The sequence below is a fragment of the Podarcis vaucheri genome (assembly GCF_965113315.1).
Source record: "Podarcis vaucheri genome assembly, chromosome: 6".
In the NCBI taxonomy this organism is placed as follows: domain Eukaryota; kingdom Metazoa; phylum Chordata; class Lepidosauria; order Squamata; family Lacertidae; genus Podarcis; species Podarcis vaucheri.
In genome coordinates this window covers 70783112-70807512 of record NC_138764.1, presented here as the reverse complement: position 1 = coordinate 70807512, position 24401 = coordinate 70783112, and the positions used below count along the sequence as shown (strand labels likewise).

Sequence of the window (24401 nt, the reverse complement as noted above, 5' to 3'; positions counted from 1 at the left end):
GAATTTCAATATTGTTTTTAATTTTCTTTGGAGAGTCTGTCTGATCCTCTGTCTGCCTGCCTTCATCTCCACAATGTGCCAAGGTTCGAATATCTTGGGACTTCTTTGTTCACATGTTTGCATGCATCTGTAGAAATTATTCTTTCTGGTTCCACACCTCTCTCCTTGTACCCCCTGAGTCTGAACAGCATGATCCTCCCATCATATCTGGGTGGCTGTTGTCTTTTTTTGGATAAATGCATATATAGTACCGCTCCTTCCAGAAGCTGTAAATCGCCTGGCAAGTCCCCATGCAGTGCAGGATGCTGCCTGGTATTTTATAGTTCTGCTTTGAGTTCGCATCTGTTTTTATAATGGCCATAAAAACAGCTGCAAATCAAAACCACACTGTTGCGTTCCTCAGACGCAGCCTTCGGATAACAGCTTCAAAGCCAGTGGTGCAATCTAGCAACCTTCAGCAGAAGCTGGAGAAGCAAATGGCAGGTCTGCTTTCTAGAAACAGTGACCGAAGGTAAGATCAGCCGGACAGTGCTTGGCTTTTATTGATTTAACTTAAGACAAGGTTCCATTAAACGTATTCACATGCAAAACTTGTGCTAAAGCAGTGTGCCTATTATTAAAAAGATTCCCTGCTAGGGACTATGTGAGATGTATGGCATATCCCATAACATCTTGTACCACAATGTTAAAGGGAGTGGGAAAACAACTATACTATATTCAATCTGCCAAGCAGAAAGAAAGATCAGCTCAAACGTGGAAGCAAAATAGACTACTACAGATACAAAACTGTTTTGTTAATGGACTACCTGACTACAATCAAATTTGCAAAAAGAAGGCAGGCTCCTGCCAAATATTAACACTTCGCACACTAGATGTAAGTAGGCTGAGATGCTTATCTGGTAGGCAAACTTACTGATTTGGTGTTAGCCTATATCAGTCTCACATTGCACAACATTATGATAAAAGGCATTATAGAGATGTGAATCCTGTCCCTGCACTATTTTCTTTGTAAAAATCAAGGACAAATAGGTGTCTATGCACTTACCTATACTTGTATGTAGACTGAGAAGAACATTGGGGTAGTGCACAAAACCACTTCTATACACACTAAACACGGACTTTCTGCCCCTGCATGCTTCCCTGTGTATCATTTAAAGCAAGTGTTTGTAACATTTGGGGCAGGGCTGAAACGTATCTATCGGCACAGCCAGTGCAGGGCACGCTGGAGCTTTTAGACACTGATGTCTGAGGCCTTCCACAGGGGTGCGTTTTACTCCCTGACCACAGTCCCTCTTTGAGAGGAAGGTCAAAGCTGTGGCTTGGCCTTTTGCACTATGCAGGGTGACTACAAACTTTGCCCCAGCAGCTGATTCCCAGCCAGCTCCCGCTAGCCAAATATTTATATATCCTGTTACAGTTTACTTTCAAGCTCATGCTTCCAGAGGTGTTCTCTCCTATTCTGAAGTGGCTACTTCCCAGCACAGTGACATATCCTATTACTGTTTGCTTAGTATACAGGGGAAGCCAAGACATCATGCAGGGTAATTTAGGCCTTGCTCTGTCCACAGCGATTAGCAAAAGATTCTTCCTTCCTGGACAAAGCTAAATGCTATGCCTGCAGACTTGTCTCGTAAATGTGAGTCTGTCCCAGTCAGGTATGAAGCCGGATCTGAGAGTTCCAGTTCTAAGAAACTCCCAAACTCACTCCCTCTGCCTCTCCATCCTGTTATCTCTGTACACGTTTGCATGTATGTGTGCATGTCGCCACACCTCAAAAAGGATATTGTTGAGTTGGAAAAGGTACAGAAAACGGCAGCTGAAATGATCCAAGAGATGGAGCGACACAGAAAGGCTACTGGCCATGATGGGTGGATGCAATAACAGTTGGAGGCAACATTATTTCTGAATATCAGCTGCTGGAAATCACAGGAGGGGAGAGTGATCTTGTGGTTGGGTCCTGTTGCAGAGTTTCACACAGCCATGTGGTTGGCCACTGTGAGAACAGGATGCTAGACTTGATGGGCCATTGGCCTAATCCAGAAGGATCTTCTTATGTTCTCATGTTCATAAGGGCTACTTCCATGTGGGGCTCTTTCTTTCTGAATTGGCCCACATAAGCCGTGAAATTATACTAAGGATATTGCCAACCTCAAGTCCTTGTAAAGTTGTACCTGCTTCCATAACTCTTAAATTCAAAATAATAAGTAAGTGGTCCATTTTATTTGCTTCTGTTTCCTGAAGCCTGGAAAGGTGCTAAAGCCACAGCGTTCAAGATTTTCAATAAAATTATTTCACAGTGAACCCACCTAGACAATAAACAGCTTGTTGCAGATCTCTTATTAAATGACAGAGGGGAAATCATTATGTGATCACTTGGCAGGAAGGCAGGCAGGCAGGTGATTAAGGTAATCAGCATCATGCCTGCCACTTTCCCTCCATAACTGTGTTCACCAGAAACTAGTATTCAGAGGCATACTCCCTTCAAAAGTGGAGATATATCATAGCCATCATAGCTAGTAGACCTGATAGCCTTATCCTTCAGGAATTTGTCTAATACTCTTTTAAGAGGCTAAGGAGCAAACCCTACACAAATCCAGAGTGGGGTCCCTAAAACAGTTCGATGGTGCCTTGATTGCCTCCTTCCAGCAACTCCTGCAGCCAAGCTGGTGCCAAACATGTTGTTCTCCTTTCCTTTGGACCACATCAGCGAGGCCAAGAGGGGAGTCTTGTCATCTAAGCAGACCAGGACCTCCATACACACTGCCCAAGCTTGCGACCTGGGCAGATAAATGCTGCTAATGCAGCAGTTTGGCTTCACCCCTGGAGTAGGCTTGCCATACGTCCAGAATTTCCTGGACATACCCAGGATTCAGTCATCGGGAACAGTATCTGGGCAGAATTTGCTGAAATGTCCAGGAAAATCCAGATGTACGGCAACCCATGTCGGAGGTGCCGATTTTGGCAGGTTCTGAAAAAGTAGCTACAAAACTTTATTTTTATGAGATTTTGAAAAGAAGCACAACAATCTTTGTGTTTAGATTTTCACTTTCTGAAATATGGCAGCCCTACCCTGGAGGCAGCCTCCATTGTCTCTCGAGACAGGTGGATGCCACCAACATGCAGGAAGTTGGTTTGAGATGCCTCATAGGAATGATAAATCAGTAATTAATTAATAATGCACAAAGAGACAGGCAACACTGACTTTTTTCAAACGAGAACATCAAAATCGCAGGTCAGGCCCCATTCAGTGGGGCTCTCTGCAAAAAGGCGAGCTGCTCTGGGGACTTACTTCGTAGCATGACCCTGCCAAAGACGGTGTGGTCTCTGTCCAAAGTGCTGCAGTTCCAGCGGTGGTGACGGAATTGGTGCTGGCATTCCCGGATCCACTCTTTTGCTCCCTCCCCAACGGATTGCATAATGTCTGGGTAACTCTGGCACAGCTGCCGCTGCTTGTTGACCAGGCCGGGGATGTTATCGCAGATCACCCTTGCCCCCAGGGCCCCAATGTACCTGCAGGGAGAGAGAAAGTGACCCTGTAAAAAGAGCAGGACACAACTGCCAACTGGTTCAAAGTCTAGCAGCTACTGGTGGATTAGAATGAAGGGGGGCAGCTGGGTTAATGACCCTTTTCCTCCAAGTGGCAGTTTCCTATTTCCTCACTTTGGCACAAGCGCTTACTTAGGACTCCTTCACACTGTTAATTTATGTATTATTTCTAATTATTGATCTCCCATTTAAACAAATGGATTCTATATATAAAAGAAATTAAAATATACTAAGAATAAAATATATGTTATAAATTATTATATTTTCATTTTTTAAAAAATAAAAACCCAGGGTGTATAGACTGCTTAATCATCCATAACCTCTATGCAATTTACAGAGAATATAGAATATTCAGTAAAAAGTGTTCATAAAAATTGAACGTTAAAAGCAATCTAACTTAAATATTTGTCAAAACCTAAGTAAAACCAGCAGTTGCTAAAAATGTGCATCACCATAAACAATAGATAATAAAGATACATATCCACATGGGCTTGCCTAAACAAAGAAGTATTTAGCAGGCACCAGAAACAAAGCAGTGAATATTAAGAGTTATTAATTAAATAATCATTTTTAAAAATTTTAATCTATATCCCACCATTCTTCAACAAAGCTCAGTGTGGCACACATGATTTTCCTCGTCCCCATTTTATATTCACAAGAACCCTGTGAGGTGGGTTAAGCTAAGAGACAGTGACTAGCCCAAGATGAGCTGCATAACTGAGCAGGGATTTGAACCCTTGTCTCCCCGGTCCTACTCCAACTCTGCCGGTTGTAGAGTAACGTATGACAATCTTGAAAGATAGTCTATTGTTATCCTGGGTGTTACCTTTTTAAGGGAAGTGCAGTGGGCTGGGGGCTGTGAAGCTAATTATGGCAGCAAAGCAATTAATTAAGGGCTGGTGTAAATGGAGGTAAAAGGATACAGGGGGAGAACTGAAGGGAAGACATTGTCTTCATGCCAGGTCCACCTGCAGATGGACAGCCACTCTACCCATTGAGAAACAACAGAGAGTAGATAGATCTGGCCTCTCCAGGCTTCATTAAATTACCACATCTACCCGCAACAATAGACCTGTTTTCTGATGTTAGTTAGGTTTACTTATTTATTTGGAGGATATGTTTCCCGCACTGAAAAAAACTGACACCAAGGCCAGTCAGCATGGCCAATAGTCAAGGATGTTGGAAGCAGAACATCTGAAGGACCACAGGTTCTTCACCCTTGGCCTATGTCTAATGATTGGGATGAATGGAGACTGGTTAGGAAATACTGACCCGGTGCAAATTACAGATGCACACCGAACAAAGGTGTGTGGTTTTTTCCATGCCTTTGGGGTGGGCTTTCTGGCAATTTCAGGGCACTCTAAATGCACAGCGATTATTTGTTTGTTTGGGGGAAGTAGTTCTGCTGTAGGGCAGTAGCATTTTTCCATCTCTCCAACTGCAATATTTTCTCATTGGGAAAATGCAGCCCCCCCCCGCCCAAATGTGCCAGTTGCTATTGTTCTGAGCACTCTTATCTATTCCTATATTTGAAACTTATAATGAAAGCAATAAACAGTGGCATAATTCCCCCCCCCCACTCCATGCCTCTGCCATTTTGGGACCTTTTATGTGAGCTTACTGTTCTGAAATCCAGCATTGACAGTCTGGATTTTTAAAAAATAAAAAAAATACATCTCCGAGAATATCTAATTCACGATAACCTGATGTTAGCCATATTCCAACCACCCCCCTTTTTGGCTGCGTCTGAAGCTGATAGAACAAGGCAGACTTTTTATTATTATTATTTAATCCTTCTGTACAAGTTTTTCTCCCTGAGGGAAGAGAATTTTGTAGGAGTAAAAATTGCACCATGTTCCAACTTGGATTTGAGTTGCCAACATGCCGGTCTTACACTAAAACTCCAGACAGACCCGGCGGGGTGTGTGTGTGTGTGCAGTCAATACGGGGACAGGGCATTGCTGAGCCATCAGGGTGCTGCTTTGGATCTAACAAAATTATCCCAAGCCAGTGCCCTGGCTCAAAAGAACCTGCGATATTTTGCTGAATGAATGGTTTTAGGAGCCAGACAAGTTGAAGAGCAAGATTTTGCAGCAGCACTAAAAGGCAGAGCAGCAAGGTGTATATTTCAAAGATGTCATTTGGTGTTTGAGGATTCCTGGTACATTCTGCAAGTGCAGTGCTGGTGCCAGCTTGAGGAATTCCAAACCCATGAACCATTCATACCAAAACAAAACAAAACACTTTAAAGCACTTTCTTGTACAAGAACTTGTTTTTAGCTGGAGCCTGAAGGCAAAAGGCTATTAAAAAATAAATAAATTATTGTACGATTCCAGAGAGTGAAACACCAACTATCACGAGACTCATTGCAGATTATTATTGTACTACTCAATTACACTTGCCTAGTCAGAATTTTATAGATGGTGACAATTATTACAGTATTGGCCTGAATATAAGACACACCCACAAATAAGCCACACCTTTAAAATTCAAGGCTTATTTGTGGGTCCCGGCACTACTGCCCTGAACAGGGGATGGGGGCAGCTGGCACCAGCGCTCAGTGCCCTTTTCCCCAAGTTGGCACTGGCACTCATTTTTGAGCGCACTGCATGCCGGCCTCCTGGTACTACTGCCTTCTGGCACTCCCAGCACTACCTCCCCAAGCCGGCGCTGAAGGAGGCTTGGGAGCAGTGGGTGGGCTGCACACCATTGCCCCACATTCCCGGGCTGCTTGGGGGGGGGGAGTTGCACGGCTTTGCTGGAGGCGTTTCCCCCTTCCCCCTTCCTTAGGCGGCTAGGGGACGCTTGGGAGCGGAGGGCGGGCTGCTTCCTGGGGGGGGGGGCAGAGAGCCATAAGGCTCACAAATATAAGTCACACTTTAACTTTTCACAGCCCGAATTGGGGGGAAGTGTGGCTTATATTCAAGCCAATACGGTATAATTTATATAGTGCTGAGGACACCTTTCCTACTGTTTTTCAGCAATCCTTACAAGCAGCCCTGAAAAACTAGGATAGTATTGTCTGAGGATGAACTAAGTGGGTTTGGGGGGGTCACCTCTATGAACCCTGTGACTGTGCTTGTCAAATGAGACTGGCAACTAGGTCAAACAGGGTGGACAAGCTTAGCATGATTCCCTAAGGAGGCTGAACTGAAGAAATAGCCAAGTACGGGTGATGTGTTGCCACAGAAACTTGAGACCCCTCTACAAAGGGGCATACCTTTCTTCTCCCTTCACTTGAGGTGACGTCATCAAGATGTCTCTCTGTGAAAGACAGCTATAGATGGGCGGTCTTGGAACTGAGTCTGAGAACTGCAGAGGCATGGCTTGCTTTCTGTGACAGAGCTGTGGCATTAGGGGCAACCCCTAGAAAACCAGTGGGGAAGCAGGACCTGCTAGAATGTTCATGCTATGAAATTTCCCTATTATGCTCAACCGGTGTATTTGTGTAAATAAAGCTTTATATCACAGAAGTGCCATAAGCTTCCAGTGAAATCCACTCCAAGGAAACCAAACTTAAGATACATGGCCAGAACCCCGAAACCTTCCACCATTTAGAGATCAGGGTGCAAACATATATTTCATATATTCTATATTTCCATTTCTAGATAGGAGGCTGGACTCATAGGAGAAAAATGACTTTCCTAGGGTCAACATGTCATTTTGCGATGGGTGAAATATGAACCAAGGTCTTCCTGGGTACAATTTCACCCACTGCATTAATTCTATCATGAACAGATATAGTCAGGCATGGTGCATCTGATCCTCAGCAGAACTCTCTGTGTGTTTACTCCAATCTTAGTCCCACTAAGTTCAATAGGACTTAGATCCAAGATATAATGGATAGGATTCCTGCCTTAGATGAACAAATCACATTGGTTGTTGTTAATATTCTCAAGACTTCATTTTCAGGGCCCTGAAGGCATCCCTTCAGATCTTAAAGTAACCCAGACAGTTGAGTCAAGGATGGAATTTTCCATATCCATCAAACAGCATCATTTCATTCATTCTAGAAAGAAAGCAATCCTTCTCTCTCTCTCTTTAGGCTAGAGAATTCAGAGAATACCTCTGAAGCTGCATTTCTGGCTGAAAAGGGAAAGGTTTGGGTAAGGTTCCAGTGTTTCAAGTTCCCAGACTGGAATTAAGACCCTCCCTTTAATAATAACAAAAAAGGCAATACGCCTGGGCAATATTTCACTGTCCACCTCACCATATGCTATCATTTGTATTAGTCACAGAGATAGCTCGCAGCTCTGCGGATAAAGACAAGGGCCCATTATTTTTGTCCTTTTTAAAATATTTGGTTTAAACTCTGGTGAGAAGTTGAGGTCATCTAGGGCTGGCGTGGTGGATAATAAACACTGCTCCCCACAGCCTTTGCAAGGGAGGGCTGTTTTGGCTAACACATATTATTTTCACAAGCTGGCTCATCAACCTTTCAGCAGCCAGAAAACACACAGAAAAGGTGGGGGTGGGGGAGAAGATGAGGCACTGGAAAACAGCCCCTGGTCAAGTGTGAGGAGGCATGGGATGGATGAGGAAGGGGACAGGGATTCAATTGTGGCCTGTGGAAGAGGATCTCTGTCCAGGCCCGTGGCTGGTTTTCGGATCCAAGCCTGGTGTCGAATGATATGGGCAGAATGTTTTCTTGACCCTCAGACTGAAGAACATAAAAAGTCCAGGATGATCAGCCCACTCCACCATTTGCCTAGTGGCCATTCACCACACTGTGTGTGTAACCACTTGAAGAGCTGTCTGTCTGTGATGTCCTGCCAAGTGGTGGAGAGAGTTTTATGACTCCCTCACTTCCTGACTGGGTGTAGATGTGTGGTAAAATATTCACCACTTAGCAGGATGTTAGAGGCAAGTGGTTGCATGCACAGTGTGGCAAACCTATTGGGGTGAATGGTTGCCTATGTTCAGCCAAGGTTGCAGTGGACAGCTAAGGCTGCATCACCACAGATATTATCCTTCTTCAGAGTTTCTCAGTAATCTTTACTGAATCTTCCAGCTCCAGACGCAACAGAGGAAGGGCATGGGTTTCATAGAGGCAAATGAAAGATCTTTTCACTCAGTATCTTAGCTTTATTAACAATTTAGGACATAGAATCATAGCACTGGAAGGGCCCGAGACGGTCATCTAGTCCAATACCCTGCAATGCAGGAATGTTTTTGTTCATTGTGGGGCTATAACCCATGAACCTGAGATTAAGAGTCTCATAGATATATTCTACTTAGGGATTGTTGGCAGGGGGAGGGAACCTGGGGACCTCCAGATGGCATTAGACTACAACTTCCATCATCCCTGACCATAGCCCTTGAAGATTGGATGATGAAAACTGGAGTCCAACATCACCTTAAGAGACTCAGCTTCCCCACCCCTGTTCTGATACAACCATACAATTCTTATCAAAATGTTTGCCTTATTAATTTTATCCAGCTTTTTCACTTCAAATTCAATAAACTGGAATTCTGTCATTAAAGAACACAAGCTCCATGTCTTGATATTATGGCAACAACTATGCTGTGAAAAGAAAACAGCTTCAGAAACTTCTAAACATTAGTGCAAAGCTAAGTGCTGCCAAGGAATCCTGTGAGTTGTACTTGGTTCTTTACAGAGCTACAGTTCCCAGCACCCTTAGCAAACTACAGCCCCCAATATTCTTTGGGGGGAGGTAATGTGCTTTAAATGTGCACCTATGCACTAGTGTGATTGTTGCTGCTCCTTTTTTCATATTGCCTGTAGCAAACTGGACTTACGCACATTTGAGAACTACAGTGGCACCTTGGGTTACAGACGCTTCAGGTTACGGACGCTTCAGGGTACAGACTCTGCTAATCCAGAAATTGTACCTCGGGTTAAGAACTTTGCTTCAGGATGAGAACAGAAATTGCATGGCGGCAGCTGGAGGCCCCATTAGCTAAAGTGGCACCTCAGATTAAGAACAGTTTCAGGTTAAGAACGGACCTCCAGAATGAATTAAGTTCTTAACCTGAGGTACCACTGTATTTATATGTTAATCCACTTTCTGTCTATTTGAACTGTAGCCTTAAAAAAACAGCCCTTACAAACAACTGTCTCTCCCTCCCTCTCTCAACGTTAAGCGCATCCTCATGACACTGAAGGGAGGCTCCCCCCCCCCCGAAACAGGATCAGGGGTAGTTCCACCAGAGTGTTAAGGGGGAAGTTGCTTGGCTCCCATTGCGCTGCACTGTTTGTCCACAAGCTCAGAGATCTTCAGCCAAAAATTTCACGGTTCGTTTAACTCAATATGTGAAATTCAGTCCCCCTTTTGGCCTCTCCATTGCCTCGGCTTTCTCACTTTTGCGCTAGTTTCCTTCCTGTCCAAGCTCTTCCAGCCTCACCCTCCAGTCCTTAGGCCCCACGAGAATCTCTTATATACTCTAGCTCCCCCTGCCCCGTTCCTTGTGGCCCGCCCTTCCTTTGCAATTTGCCCCTTCCTGGTGCTTTCTGCCTCATCTTCCCCCACATTCCCCCTTTGGGTTCCTGCTTTTCATCCTACTGCCTAATGGCTCTGGTCTGTACCTCCTTTTTCAACTAATTTGCCATCTGATCCTCTTTCAAAAGAGACTTGGCTCAGTTGGTAAAGCACCCACTTTTCATGCAAAAGGTCCTGGGTTTGATCCCCAGCCTCTCCAGTTAGGGCTGGGGAGAGAAACTGGTCTGAAACCCTGGAGAGCTTTTGCCACTCAGTATAGACAATACTGAGCTGGGTGCCCTCCAATTTCTCTCAAAACTGCAAACGCCCCTTAGTCGCAAGGCTAGAACATTTCCTTGACAGTCATCTGCCACATTTACTTTTTTTCAAATGAAAGTTAAAACAGGTAGGAATTTATATAAAGGTAAAATCAGACTAATAAAGATAGATGCATCATGCAGTCTCAATGAGGATAACATAATTCCCAAATACTCTTTAGCAGTGCTATTTTTATAGAACAAAGAGGTGCTTGAACTCACCACGAATGCCTCCCTTGTCTTAGGAGTCAACTTCTAGGACCCGAGGGGTCTCCAGCCCCCCAATAAAATATTTGAGGGGGCCAGGCCCTGAAATGTTAATGTGCATTGCCGTTCAAATGGTGTGTGTGACCATGTCATTTGATGTGGGGCAGGGCTTACCTGGTTCCCCCAATATTTTATTCAAGTGGGCACCCCTGCCCCTTGTTCTCTTAGAATGGTAATGGTGCCCACCTGAGAGGTGCAGGAACTGAGTTCTGGCCAGTTCTGGCTGAAAAAAGCCCTGCTCTTGAGCTTAAATCTGTTGTCCCAAAATTCCAAGATAATGACCAGATTTTAGATATCTTATTCCTTGTCATTTTTTAATGGGAAGGTTAATGACTGGCCAGTGAAAAACTTATGGTTGTACCTCCTGCTTTAACGCCATTGTTCAAATGACCCCTAATGCAAAAATGTGTCCAATAATTTCCCATTTTTGGCACCGTCACTTGATATTGCAATAGCCTACCCACGATTAAATCTTTGCTCAATTATCCATTAAAATAAAAAGGAATAAAATACGAAATATAATATTATCAATGTGGTTTTGATTACATGTCTAGTTATTGTGCACTGCTACCACATTACATTGGGCTTAATAGCATAACATTTATTGTTTTTTGCATAAGAAATTGTTTTAATTTGTTTTTATATGTGGAATTGATTTCAGTTGGTTGTATATCTGATGTTATTTTCTGTGTTGTCTTTTAACTGTTCTTGGCTGGGGTTTTTTATTGCATTTGTGTGTTGCCTTGAGACATGTGTGGAAGGCAATTAATTAAATAAGGATAAAAGGAATTGCTTTCATATGTGGAACTGTTTTAATAGTTTTTACATATTTTTTATATGCCTTGTTTTTATTGTTGATGTTTTTATTTTGAAAATGCTTCAAAATTTATTCCGGGAAGTGATTCATAAATGGAATTGAATATCAGACAGACAGACAGACAGACAGACAGACAGAGATCTGGTTCCTTTATCTCTGAGCCAGGGCAGGGCAGTGGTTAAGAATTTTGGACTAGGGAAGCACAAGCTCAAATCCCTTCTTAGCCATGAAAATTGAGGCAGCCTACTTTACAGAGTTGTTACTTGGATAAAATGGGTTATTGCATGCAAGCTTCCTGAAGAAAAGAGAGGCTATATATGAAGGGCCACTAAAAAAGAAAACACATGTTAAACGTGACAGGCAACAGAGAGAGGGAGACACACAGATAAGATATGGCAGAAGGAATAAACTGCTCCACTCACTTTAACAATTTTCGATCTGTAGTATGGAATTGCATTGTAAGGCAGGGGTGGGGACCTGAGGCTTCTGGGACAAATGTGACTCACCAAGCTTCTCTATCTCATCCTTTGGACTCTCCCCAGGCCACAGCACCCACTAGCTCTGCTCTGCTCTGCTCTGCCCTCTTTGAATGCTTTTGCCTGGCTGGATTTGGCTTTGACTATGATCGGCCTTCTTGCTTGCCTTGATGTAACACTGTCTGGGTAGAAACCTCTGACTTTTGCATGACTGCAACGTAGCTTACTGTACAGAGGTGGGCTTCATATCCATTGCTCCACCCACTTTTTCTGCTGCCCCTCATCACCTGGAAAGCTGCCCATGGAGGAATACAGGTTGAATAAATTTTCCCCTCCCTGACATTGAAAAAGGTGTTGTTCTAGCATCCCACCAAGACAGATCTACGATTTACCAAACTACAGGGTTAAAATCACTGGTTGACATTGCAGTAATTCAACCATGAGCTCACTCACAATAGGCAAGCAACATTTGGGGTTTTTTCTGGCATGTGTTTCTCAGTCCATGTCCTGCTCCCATTTGATGGATTAAAGTTGTACTACACTTTCTTCCTGAAAAGGATTTTTAGGAAGAGTTGCTTAATTTGACGACGGCAGCCCAGATACTCTTAGTCCAAAGATGGAAGGAAGAGAAAACACCTGCAAGAGAAGGGTGGACAACAAAACTGATGGACTATGCTGAGATGGCTAAAATGACTGAAAAAATCAGGAACCAGGACGATAAAAACTTTAACAAGGACTGGGGGGAAATTGTAACTTACTTGAGAGAACACTGTAAACAGTTAAAAACATTTAGCAGGATTGAAATAACACTTGCAATGCAAAAATACCTATAGATACAAATAGAGTTTTATGGACAAATAGAGGGCTATATGATATGCAGCCAAAAATGGCGGACTCTATGGAGGGAAGGGGGATGCGGGTGGCGCTGTGGGTTAAACCACAGAGCCCAGGACTTGCTGATCAGAAGGTCAGCGGTTCGAATCCCCGCGATGGGGTGAGCTCCCATTGCTTGGTCCCTACTCCTGCCAACCTAGCAGTTCAAAAGCACGCCAAAGTGCAAGTAGATAAATAGGTACCGCTCTGGCGGGAAGGTAAACGGCGTTTCTGTGTGCTGTTCTGGTTCACCAGAAACGGCTTTGTCATGCTGGCCACATGACCCGGAAGCTGTACGCCGGCTCCCTCGGCCAATAAAGTGAGATGAGAGCCGCAACCCCAGAGTCGGTCACAACTGGACCTAATGGTCAGGTCAGGGGGTCCCTTAACCTTTTTACCTTTATGGAGGGAAGGAAGGAAGTCCAAGAATTCAGAAAATTCTACACTTTTTGATTTTATTTTATTTGTGAATGTAAAATTAAATTGTAAAACTAATAAAAGAATTACAAAAAATAAAAACATGCAGATAAAAAAGGAGTTGCTTTATTCATTTTTATTTTTGCATATCAGGAAGTTTATTAAAATGTTCTGTGACTATTTTCTCCACAGTGTATATCAGAAGTTTGGAAATTGCCATACAGTGATGAAGTGAAAGGCTCCCTGATACATAGGAAGGTTGTGTAAGAGGTATTTGTTTTAAGAAAGATGCAAATTCTTCTGGTGCTGTTGATCAAACGTTCTTCCAGACCAATGATGTTAGGATCCCAAGGCTGACTATCTTTCCTTGAAGAAATTTCAAAGGATGCATAATAAACCACTAGTAGCCAGAGGTCTCTTGTCTTTGCTGTGAGAAATTTCAAAAATCTCTGTTGAATTTTCACACTGAGAAAACGCCAGATGCAATTAGCAGAGAGTGGAATCTGATGTTGCACAATTAAATGGGGGGCAGTTATTATGATTATTTTATCATTAACCTGTGCACTAATAGGCTGTGTATTATGTTTTTATTATTATGCTTCCTAAATTATGTTCTTAATGTTGTACACCACCCTGGGATATTTGGAGAAAGGGTGGTATATAAATCAAATAAATACATAAATATCATCTTCATCTTCTCCTCCTTCCTCCAGCATGCTTGCAAAATCTGTTCTGGAAGGTCTCCTAAGTCCTTCTGGAGCAGATTTTGAGGACGTGTGGAAGGCTGAAGAGGCGAGGCGAGGCGAGGCGAGGCGAGTGAAATCAATGAGGAGATGACCCTCATGGTCCCTTCCACCTGTACAATTCTATGATTCCAATTCTGTTCCACCTTTGTACAGACAGAACTGGTTATATCCCATAAGCATGAACTAAGAATTTGACGCATAGCCCACTCTTATGCTAGGGCCCCTTCTTCTTGTCTTCTCTGCCCAGAATGCATAGGACAGGACAGAGGTAAACACCAGTGTGGCACAATGCCTGTAAATAACTGCTGTTATTATTTATTAAATATATATACAGCCTTTCACCCGAGGATCACAAAGTGGTTTACATTATAAAAAACACAAAACACATGACATAATAATAAACAAGACAATAACCCTACCCTCATGGCAAGACATGCAGTCGAATTAGGTTACCACGAAGAACAACAAAAGAAGAGAACCATCTTCTCCAGCACCTTGTCCCATGAATGTATACTCCATGCACTACCTCACCCCATTGCTGCACTTCATTTTATAGGACCCTTCTGCTGCCTGGTGTCCTTGAGATGTGGTTGGATTCCAACTCCCATCAACCTTAGGTGGCAGGGCAAATAATTGATGGTGGTGGTTATAGCCCAAAGCACCTGAAGGGCAGCAGCTTGGAGAAAGAGTGCTTACGAAGCAGAAGCGGGAGGCAATGAAGGGCCAAGTAGTGTCAGTGTGATTCAAAAAGGGGTTAGCAAAGCCATGACACAAGTGAAGGAGCCAAGAGCAGACTTTAGAAGATAGCAGAGCTCCACCACTCATGGTTGTTTGCCAGTCTTTTATGGAGGAAGATCCTTCCTGACCCCAAACATGTTCATGCAGAGCCATCAGGTAGAGCCTCCCTAAGGCAAAGTTTCAAGTCATGTTATTGTCCGCAACTCACAGAGGGAGCCAATGATTTACACTCTTGTCCACTTTTTCTGCCAAGGGTCTTGACTGAGGCAAATATTATTTTAAGGATAAAGCCAGAGGGAGAGAGCATAGGAAGGTCACTAATTGCTCTTTTCCCCCTGCGGTCCACCTTGCCAACAAAAGTCCCACTTCCAAAGCGCCAGCGTCATGCTGTGTGAGGTGATTACTGTCTGCGGTGATAGGCCAAGAAACTTCGGAGACCTACTTAGCATGCAATGTTAGCTAGCAGGCGTGCTCTGTATCTAGTTCGCACAGGCATAAATAAATTAGGGCCACTAAAGAACTGGAACCGACACCAACTGCTTGCATTGTGCAGAAATGTGCCAAGTGGGAAAGTAGCAACAACTTTGCAAAGCCTCTGACCAGGCTGAAGTTAGGCCTTTCTTTTCATGTACCATTAATAACCTGAGCTGGACTATAATGGGACCTATGCAATGTCAGCTGATTGGGGGAATCTTTCTAACACCTCTTGTTTGTTTGCTCTTTCCCATCTCTTGGTGGGCAAGTTGGTTCAAGCCCACTACAAAGAAAGGTGGGGATGAAAGGATGCTATCTGGGTGGGCACATCTTCATGGCTTCTCTTTCTCCATGGATTCAGAAGATTGTGATGGAGTTGGCACCACTTTGTCCTCCTGCCCATCTGACATGCTCTCCCTCAGTGTGTGGATTACGGGGAGCAGGGGCAGGTCCCTTATGAAGCAAGGTGAGGCAATCACCTCAGGTGGCAGGATCCACAGGGGCAGCAGATCCCAATGTAAATCTTTATTCCACCCCACCCCCCATTTTTCCTTGACAGGGAGCTGGGAACCATTTTGTGGTTTGCCTCAGGTGCCAAAATTTATTGGGCTGGCCCTGGCTGGGAGAGAAAAAGACGTGTGCTGTGTTCAGTGAGAAGGAAGGTAAGGATTGATGGATGGATGAAGAAACAGATAGGGGGGGAGAGAAACTGTAGAAAGAAAAAGAGGAGGACAGACACACACTGTGGGGTATGCAAAGGGGAAAAGAAGAAGGTATAACTGGGGGTTTTTTTGGGGGGGGGACCCTGCCATAGTCCAGAGTGAGAAGAGAGCTTGTGTTATGGGATGCAATAGAGGGAGGATTAACAGAAGCAGGTTAAAGAGAAAACAATTAAAATCATAAAAAAATGATGTGCTTAACATACTGATGAGTTAACTCAAGCCCTCTTGAGTTAATAAAAATGTAAACAGGATCTTTCAATGGTGAGTACGAAAACGAGCCATCTGACATGAGCTTTTTAGCCAGCATTTGTTGCTAAGATGTATCTGTGGGCAGGCCTTTTGGTGAAATGTCAGAACCCAAGATGTGGAGGATGTTTGAGACTCCTGCATACTCTGCAGACTCTTCCTGCACCCACATCCATGACCGCCATATATTCTAACATGGCATCTCTTATTTCAGCCTCAGAGAATGCTACAGACCCAAAGAACATAATGGATATCCCATTCTAGGCAGCGCATTCCATTTTAAAACAGGTGTGCACCATTATTCCTCCAGATGAATCACAATGATCACAAATTGTAACAGTGTGACAGATGAATTATATTTTTCTCAGGATCTCCTTCATTGTGTGTAACATTTAAGGACTTTGTGTACTAAATGGAAGGTGCCACCAGCTAACTTCCAAGTGGAGTCTGCCTGCCAGTTGCTTAAAATAAGATTAAAATCTGCTGAGATTCAGCCACTTTGTTCACTCCCATGCAGATTCTCTTTGTACTTTTAAAAGGTGGTGCTCTTCAAAGCCAAACAAAATAATTAGCAGTAGCATTTTTAAAACTCGAGCTGAACCTTCCAACCAAGTGAGGAACCTCACTATCTGAGCTAAACTGGCATATTAACCAGGGTTTGCAGGGAAACAATAATTTTTAAGAACATTGAAAGTGGTTTGAAAGAAGTTTCTCTCCCCATGTTGTACACATTCCTTTGTTTCACTATTGCCTCTTTCTGAAACACCTGTTTACTGAAGCAGCAAGGAGAAATGAATATATTACATTGGCTATGAGATGGGTGAGAGTTTGGATGCGTGGGAGATGGCTTTGGTTACTTACTCATTTGAGCACGCCGAGGGAAAATGTATTCTGTAAATGTTCAGAAATGCTCTCCCTCTCCATTGTTATTGCCTTCACATTTTTAGACTGGACTCAGTCACTGAAAGGTTTCAGGCCTGAATTCCAAGTATATCTCCATTTCAAACCATGAACTGTACTTCCAGTGAATACCACATCATTGACACAACTCCCATTTAACCTGCGAATCAGGCAAAGGCCATGGTTACAGTACGTATGAGAAGTGCCACCCTGCCCTGCCACTGCTGCCACTCTCAACACCATACCTGCTGCTGCTGCCACCACCACTGCTGCCACTGCCCGTTCTGCCAGTGCTGTGCACCCTGCCATGCAGCGCCAACTTCAAGCGAGATTGCACCAATTTTGACTGAGATCTCACCAAAATAGTCTGTGATCTTGCAGCGTATGTGATTTTGGGCAAGATCTCACCCAAAATTGGTGTGATCTGGCCTGAAATCAGCATTGCTTCTCTGCTTCTGGCAGAGGTGGTGGAGCAAGCAGGACAAATCTACCTAATTTGCAGTTTCTGAAACAATGCACAAACCAAAACACAGCCTCATTTTGAAATCTGCTGTTCTCTGAACTTTGCAATGCGATTTGGAAGCCAAGCAAAATGTACAGAAATGCATATACAGTGGTGCCCCGCAAGACGAATGCCTCGCAAGACAAAAAACTCGCTAGACGAAAGGTTTTTTCATTCGCGATTTGCCTCGCAAGACGAATTCCCCTATGCGCTTGCTTCGCAAGACGAAAACGTCTTGCGACTTTGTTAAGCCGTTTAAACCGTGCTTCGCAAGAAGAAAAATTCGTTAGACGGCAAAAATTGCGGAACGAATTAATTTCGTCTTGCGGGGCACCACTGTATATTATTGAAAATAGCATATGGAAATGCATTATATAAGGGAAAAGTGCTTTAAAAAATGTGTACGCTAAGCAAAACACAAAGATGTGTGTAGTAGGATGAATTTTCACTAAAATGCTCTTGAATTTTCATGAAAACTCTTTTTTTAAAAAAAAAAAAAAAAAAAGCAAACTGGTGTGGAAACATGGAAAACTTGTTAACGATGGGAGGATGAAAAACAGACAAGCCAAAATAGTCATATTCCCCCAACCCTCTTCATCACCCCTCTCCTTACACCACAGTCCCAATCCTGACTGCACATCTCTCCCCATCACTGTTATTTAAATAAGAAAAATCAGACCTGATATGCTTTTAATGCGTCAACTAGTTTGGTCCTAACTTTACCCTTCTGATGAAGCCTAAGAGGTTTCAGAATAAGTCGCTCCTCTCTCCTCCCTCTTCCTTTCTCCCACTCTGAATCTGCTTGGCACTTCACAGAAGAATTCACATTAGATGGGCTGGGAGAAGTGAAATTTTATTATGCGGCTCTCTCTCTCTCACTCTCTCTCCCCCACCCCCCGCCTGCCTTTATTTTCCATGAGTGAATCTGTTATCAACACAGATCTAGATCTGCAACTGCCAAGTGCTCGTTCTCTCCCTGGCCCCTGAATGCAGCCTGCCCTTGACTCAGCCCTCAAGACAACAGAAGAAAACTGTCACATATCGCCTCCCAGTTGTTGTGCTCCCCCCTCCCTTGTTGTAAGAATCCTTTGGCTCTTCTTCCAATAAACAAGGAGAATCCTAAATTGCTTCTTGGATAAACACAACAATCAGAGGCAGCCCTGTCTATTTACTCAGCAACATACGTTTCATTTTAAACCCCAACAAGCATGTATTCCCGGTGAGCACATGCTCCCATGAGGGAAGTGGGGAGCCAGAATCTCAGGGGAATCCAGATGCTCATCTTACTTGTTATCCTACCCTCTTCATGTGGCCAAGCTGATGATTTTCTGCTCTGCTCTCAACTGAAAAGAGAGCTCACCCAGTACAACGGGTTGAAAATTGAACAGAAGGTTTGCCCAGGGGTGCGGTGGGAATGCAAAGTTGTTAAAATGTTTTTCTGTTGAAGAGGGATATATCCTTTCCCTCAAAGCACGAGGAGCCTCTGCTCCTGGCCTTGGGAACCAAAAGAGTCACTGGCGTGCTTTGAGGCAGGGTTGGGAATGTGTCTCTCCATATGGTGATGGAGTCCAGCTCCCATCATTCTCAGCCAGCATGGCCAATTTCTTCCAGCCAGCTGTTACACTGGGGAGCAGGGGGGACAGATGACTTTCCACTAAGACTTGCAGTTTAACATCACATGGAGCGCCCATCCCTGATCTATATGGCAACCAGTGTGTGTGGATATGATTTCATGATTCTACTAACGATAATGACACATTGTGTCAACCCGGTTTCAGGTAAGATTATAGGTGCCTTCTTGGTTCAATATATTGCCTGGAACAGGATGATAATTTACCCCACTTCAAAATGTAAGCCAGAATTTTATAATTTACTCCTTTAAAAATGTCCATATTGTTGTTTGCCTGTGTTGGGACTGAAGGCTGACTGCTGGTAATATTTAGCAGGTCTATAGTTTGGCTTACTACCCACAGTATCATTTGGAAGAAATGCTAAACATGTAATCCCTTCGCGGCTCAACAGTGGATACCATCACAGCTTTCTCAATTGAATTAGAATTTCAGAGTGAAGCCTGAGTTATAGATATACAGGATGTTTTTCTAAGGGGTGGGCTGGTGGGGAGAGGGGGTAGGTGGGTGTATGAATGGGTTGGCAATTGGTTATTTAAAGACTACACTTTGGATGTGTAGCATGGGATGTTGTCTGACTCATTAAGCACAATGCATTATGGTACATGATACTGTATTCTGCAAAGCTCAGGAGCCACCTGTCATACGAGTTCCTGTGATGGGTGAGTCTGACAGTTTTGGTTTCTGTCACTCCCCCCCCCCCAATCTTAAGTTCAGTCGTGCACATTTCTATATAGTTTTGTTATATATTTTTAAAGGCTTCATGAAAATTCATCAGCATTTGACTGTGAATTTCTCCTAACATGCACATTCTGTCTGATATACACTTTTTTGCAATCAAAAAGTAATTTTTTTTTTACATTCGTTTCATTAATATGTGCATTTTTTAATCCACACTTTGGTATGTCCATTCTTATAACACTTCTCTGGTTGTAGAACAGCATGGCACCATTTAGACATGCATGAATTTCGAAGGATGTCTGTGTTTCAGTTTATGTATTATTTTAGGACATGCAAATTAGGTAGATTCACTGTTCCATGCAAACTGAAACAAATTTGTCCCTCAACTCTACCTGAGATCAATGCTCCCCTTCAGTATTTTCACATCTCAGGCAACAAGCCAAAACTGACTTTCCCAGAATCCACTCAGGATTGTTAATGTATAAAATAGTATACAAAATGAGGGTAGTGATTGCACCTTTAAAGAAAGGGGCATGCTATTTTATTTTATATAGATTTATATACCACTTAATAATAATTTAAAATTTAGCAGTTTTATGTAAAATAGTATAAATACATTCAGGGAGTGTGATAAAGCATACCTTAAAAACAGTACCTAACATAAAAACATCAAAATACAGATAAAATCAGTAGTTTCAAAATCTGTTTTGATAGTATTTAGTACGCACTCAAAACAGTACAATAAAATTGCCTGCCTGATAGAAATAGGCAGAGAGTCACAGAAAATAGATGTTGCCATGCTAAAAAAAAAGTATGGTGCTTGGTCTTTTTCGGTGTGGCATTATTCCACTCCTTTAGCCTTGCTAAGGCTTCTCCAAGAAGTGCAAAGGGAGTGTCAACTTTTTATGTGCCCACATTGCACATGGATCCTGAAGCTTTCCCCTCCTCTTTGTTCAATGACTTCAAAGTTGACATGAGGCCTCTTTGGCCAGACAGGGGAGAATTGTGGAAAAGACCCAAGCAATTGCTAGGCAATGGGCCACATATTTTTCTCAGTTTCCCCGTCTGCTGATCTGGAAAGGGCATTGTGTTATCTTGACAGTGGTGCAGTCTTGGGCAGCTGTTTGGGTCACTCAGCTGCCAGTGCTGGCTTGTCTAGAGGAAAGACTGGGTGTACTTTGCACTCCGCAGCAGATCCAGCTATAGGCTGCATGCCCCTTTCCCCAAAAAACCATCTCTTCAGCCATCGATATCAGTTTTGCAATGGGTTGCAAAGCACCTTGGAATGCAAAGTGTTGCATAAAAGCAAGATTTTCTTCTTCTTCTTAAAAAAGTAATATTATTATAAACTCTTACTACTTCGTTAAACCCTGTTGGAAATGAGGTTATCCTGGCCTGTTAAAATAAGTTGACGCTGTGGAATGATTAATAGTCCTCATTTCCTCATGTACAGTCACAGTACTGAATTGACACCGTTGGTCACACACAGCTACCTCTTATCCTGACTTAATTTTGGTGGCTTTATTTTTATTTCCCTGTCATCATTCTATAATAATTTTAAACATATTTTGGGCAATGTACTTTCATACCACTGAAAGCACTCCAAATCAGCCCATCAATGGATTTCCTCCAAATGTATGTTGTGGGTATTCTATAACAAGATACAGGATGCATGGGGTTGGGGTGGATATGGGAGAGATGCTGAGGTTTAAATTTCCTAGAAGCCATTATCTTCAGACCTGCTTCCTATTTTCAGCCACCTAAGTATTGAGACACTCTGTACATCCTTAGAGACATTCTGGCCTCCATTTCACTTCTTTTATTGAAACAAGCCAGCTTCATAACCTATGCCAGGGGTCAGCAAACTTTTTCAGCAGGGGGCCGGTTCACTGTCCCTCAGACCTTGTGGGGGGCCGGACTATATTTTGAAGAGGGGAAAAAATGAACGAATTCCTATGCCCCACAAATAACCCAGAGATGCATTTTAAATAAAAGCACACATTCTACTCATGCAAAAACATACTGATTCCCGGACTGTCCGCAGGCCGGATTTAGAAGGCGATTGGGCCAGATCTGGTCCCCTGGCCTTAGTTTGCCTGCCCATGACCTATGCTTTGAAGTTGTCTTACTTTGTACAAACCACTGTTAGTATTAACCAGAGTTTGTTGGGTTTAATTAATTACATGACAAACTCTGGTTAATTAAAATAAAGGATTTTTTTTGGGTGATTTCCAAATTCAGCCTATGTGTTCCACTGCCAAAACTCAACATGAGTTCTGTGTTCTACAGCCGATCCATGATGAGATGAGGCTCATCATGAAGTTCATGAACTTTGGGTGTGAGCCCCATTATCTTTAAAGTCTGGAGCAATTTGGAAACCTCCACATACCAATCTGTGCCATTGCTGCACATATTTGTGAAAGGTGCCACAGGGGCCAGGAATGTAAAGTGCAGGAAAATAGATTTAGATTGGTTGTATAATGCTAGCAAGTTTTTGCCAAAGTCATAAAATGAATGACCTTCACATTGTCTTATTTTATGTTTCCTCTGAAAAGCAAATGCCTGCATAAGAACTATAGTTGTGGAAGGCTCTTAATGCTTGCAATTTTAAATGACCAGTTGGCTCCAAGAAAGGATATTTGCTTAGCTTAGTCTGTGACAAAGCACAATCTTTGCATGCACAATAGCCCAGGTTCAATCCCTGGCATCTTCAGGTAAAAGGATCGACTTACCAGGTGATAGGAAATATCTCTGCTACAAAAGAAACCTACAAAACTATTTTGAAAAGAAGTCCAATGAGGACTAAGCATGCTCAGTGGTCATGGGATGCTGACTGATAGATAGTTGGGGGTGAAAAGACTAGGAGTGAAAAGTTGTTGTTGGTAGATAAGAGGGGAAGTGGCTGGCATCCTGAAGAGGGAGAATGCAACACTGCAGCACTTTTGTTGCAGATCCAATTCATCCCAAGAAATTTTAGGTTTTGCCTGAAATACTGGGTTGTATGCGGGTGGCGCTGTGGGTTAAACCACAGAGCCTAGGACTTGCTGATCAGAAGGTTGGTGGTTCGAATCCCCGCGACAGGGTGAGCTCCCGTTGCTCAGTCCCTGCTCCTGCCAACCTAGCAGTTCAAAAGCACATCAAAGTGCAAGTAGATAAATTGGTACCGCTCAGACGGGAAGGTAAATGGTGTTTCCGTGTGCTGCTCTGGTTTGCTAGAAGCGGCTTAGTTATGCTGACCACATGACCCGGAAGCTGTACGCCAGCTCCCTCAGCCAATAAAGCGAGATGAGCTCCCCATCCCCAGAGTCGGTTACAACTGGACCTAATGGTCAGGGGTCCCTTTACCCTTTACCTTATCCAAGTATATACTTGCAGATTCAATATAGTGACTGATATCCGCTCCCCGCTCCCCTCTGCCATGCTCCTCCTTTCTGCTCTGAGCTTTCCTCCAATGCTCCAGTGTAGATTTGGAGGTGTACAGGTTGGAGGAGAAGGAAGGGAAGCTCCATTGCACTCACAGAAGTCTTTCTGCACATGCAAGTATGGCGTTGTGTGCCTCTGACAGTTTTGTATTATCTGTGTCCTAGTCAACGACTAGCCACGCATAGCTGCCCTTACTGCTATCACTTCCCCCCCTTTGGTCAAGTTGCTTGGAATGCCTCTGCTAACCGAAGATTCACTTTCATTGCTGTGCTGGTGTCCTCTTCAAAATTCTGTTTCTGTACTAATTCCATATTTAAGCCTGACTGCTCCTCCATCACTGGCATTAGCTATTTTCTCCCAGCTTGCCCTCATCTGTGAGAGACTCCCACCTGTCTTTTATACATCTGCATCAAAAGCTATTTCTTCTGCTAAAAGGTAGGATAGAGCAGAAAAGCAATTTCAACAACACACACACACACACACACACACACACACACACACACTTCTATCTCTGGCGACATCAAAAGGCGGCTTGACAATGGGGTAGCAAATAAATAGAGGAATAAAAACTTTAAAGGTGTGGAAGCATTGAGGCCAGTAAAACAGAACTTTCATGGGATTTCAATCACAAGAATCAGTACCTCAAGATTTAGTTGACATCATCAAATATGACGGTAATAGTTTCCAAAAAAAAAGGAAAGGGAAAAGGAAATTGTAGAATAGACATAACATGACTATGGCATCTGCACAGCATTTATATAAACACAGGGAAACTAATATTCATTGCATGAGCAATGATGAGATGCAAATTACATGCAGCCCTAGAAGCCAAAGACATACTTCCAAAGTTCTCAACCCCTGTTTTAAGGGGGGAACTCTCCAATGAATGAAACATGAACCAGAGAATATAATTAGATGAAATAATTGTGAACAGAACAAACCCATCTGCTCTCATACTTGGGATGGGGTGGGGGGAATTCTAGAACTATAACAGCACAATCCTATACATGTTACTCAGAACTAAAATCATTGAATTCAATAAGACTTACTCTCAGTTAAATGTGTCTACAAATGAGAAAATATTTAACGTGGTGACAGCTTCACTGGAGATTTTAATACTGCCACTAGTTTGGTGGCTTTCAGCTCAAGCCCTGCAGAACATTTACTTTTATCAATTTGGGGTGTCT

The 24401-nt window shown here is 43.2% G+C and overlaps 1 protein-coding gene across 1 annotated transcript in view; it reads right to left on the bottom strand.

Moving 5' to 3' along the window:
* The window catches only part of WNT2B (Wnt family member 2B), a 42767-nt gene that overhangs the window by 5690 nt on the left and 12676 nt on the right, over positions 1-24401 (bottom strand). The window contains exon 2 of the mRNA XM_082227665.1: positions 3290-3510. Within this exon, the coding sequence (XP_082083791.1) occupies positions 3290-3510 (221 nt within the window). The remainder of the gene's footprint in view (positions 1-3289; positions 3511-24401) is intronic.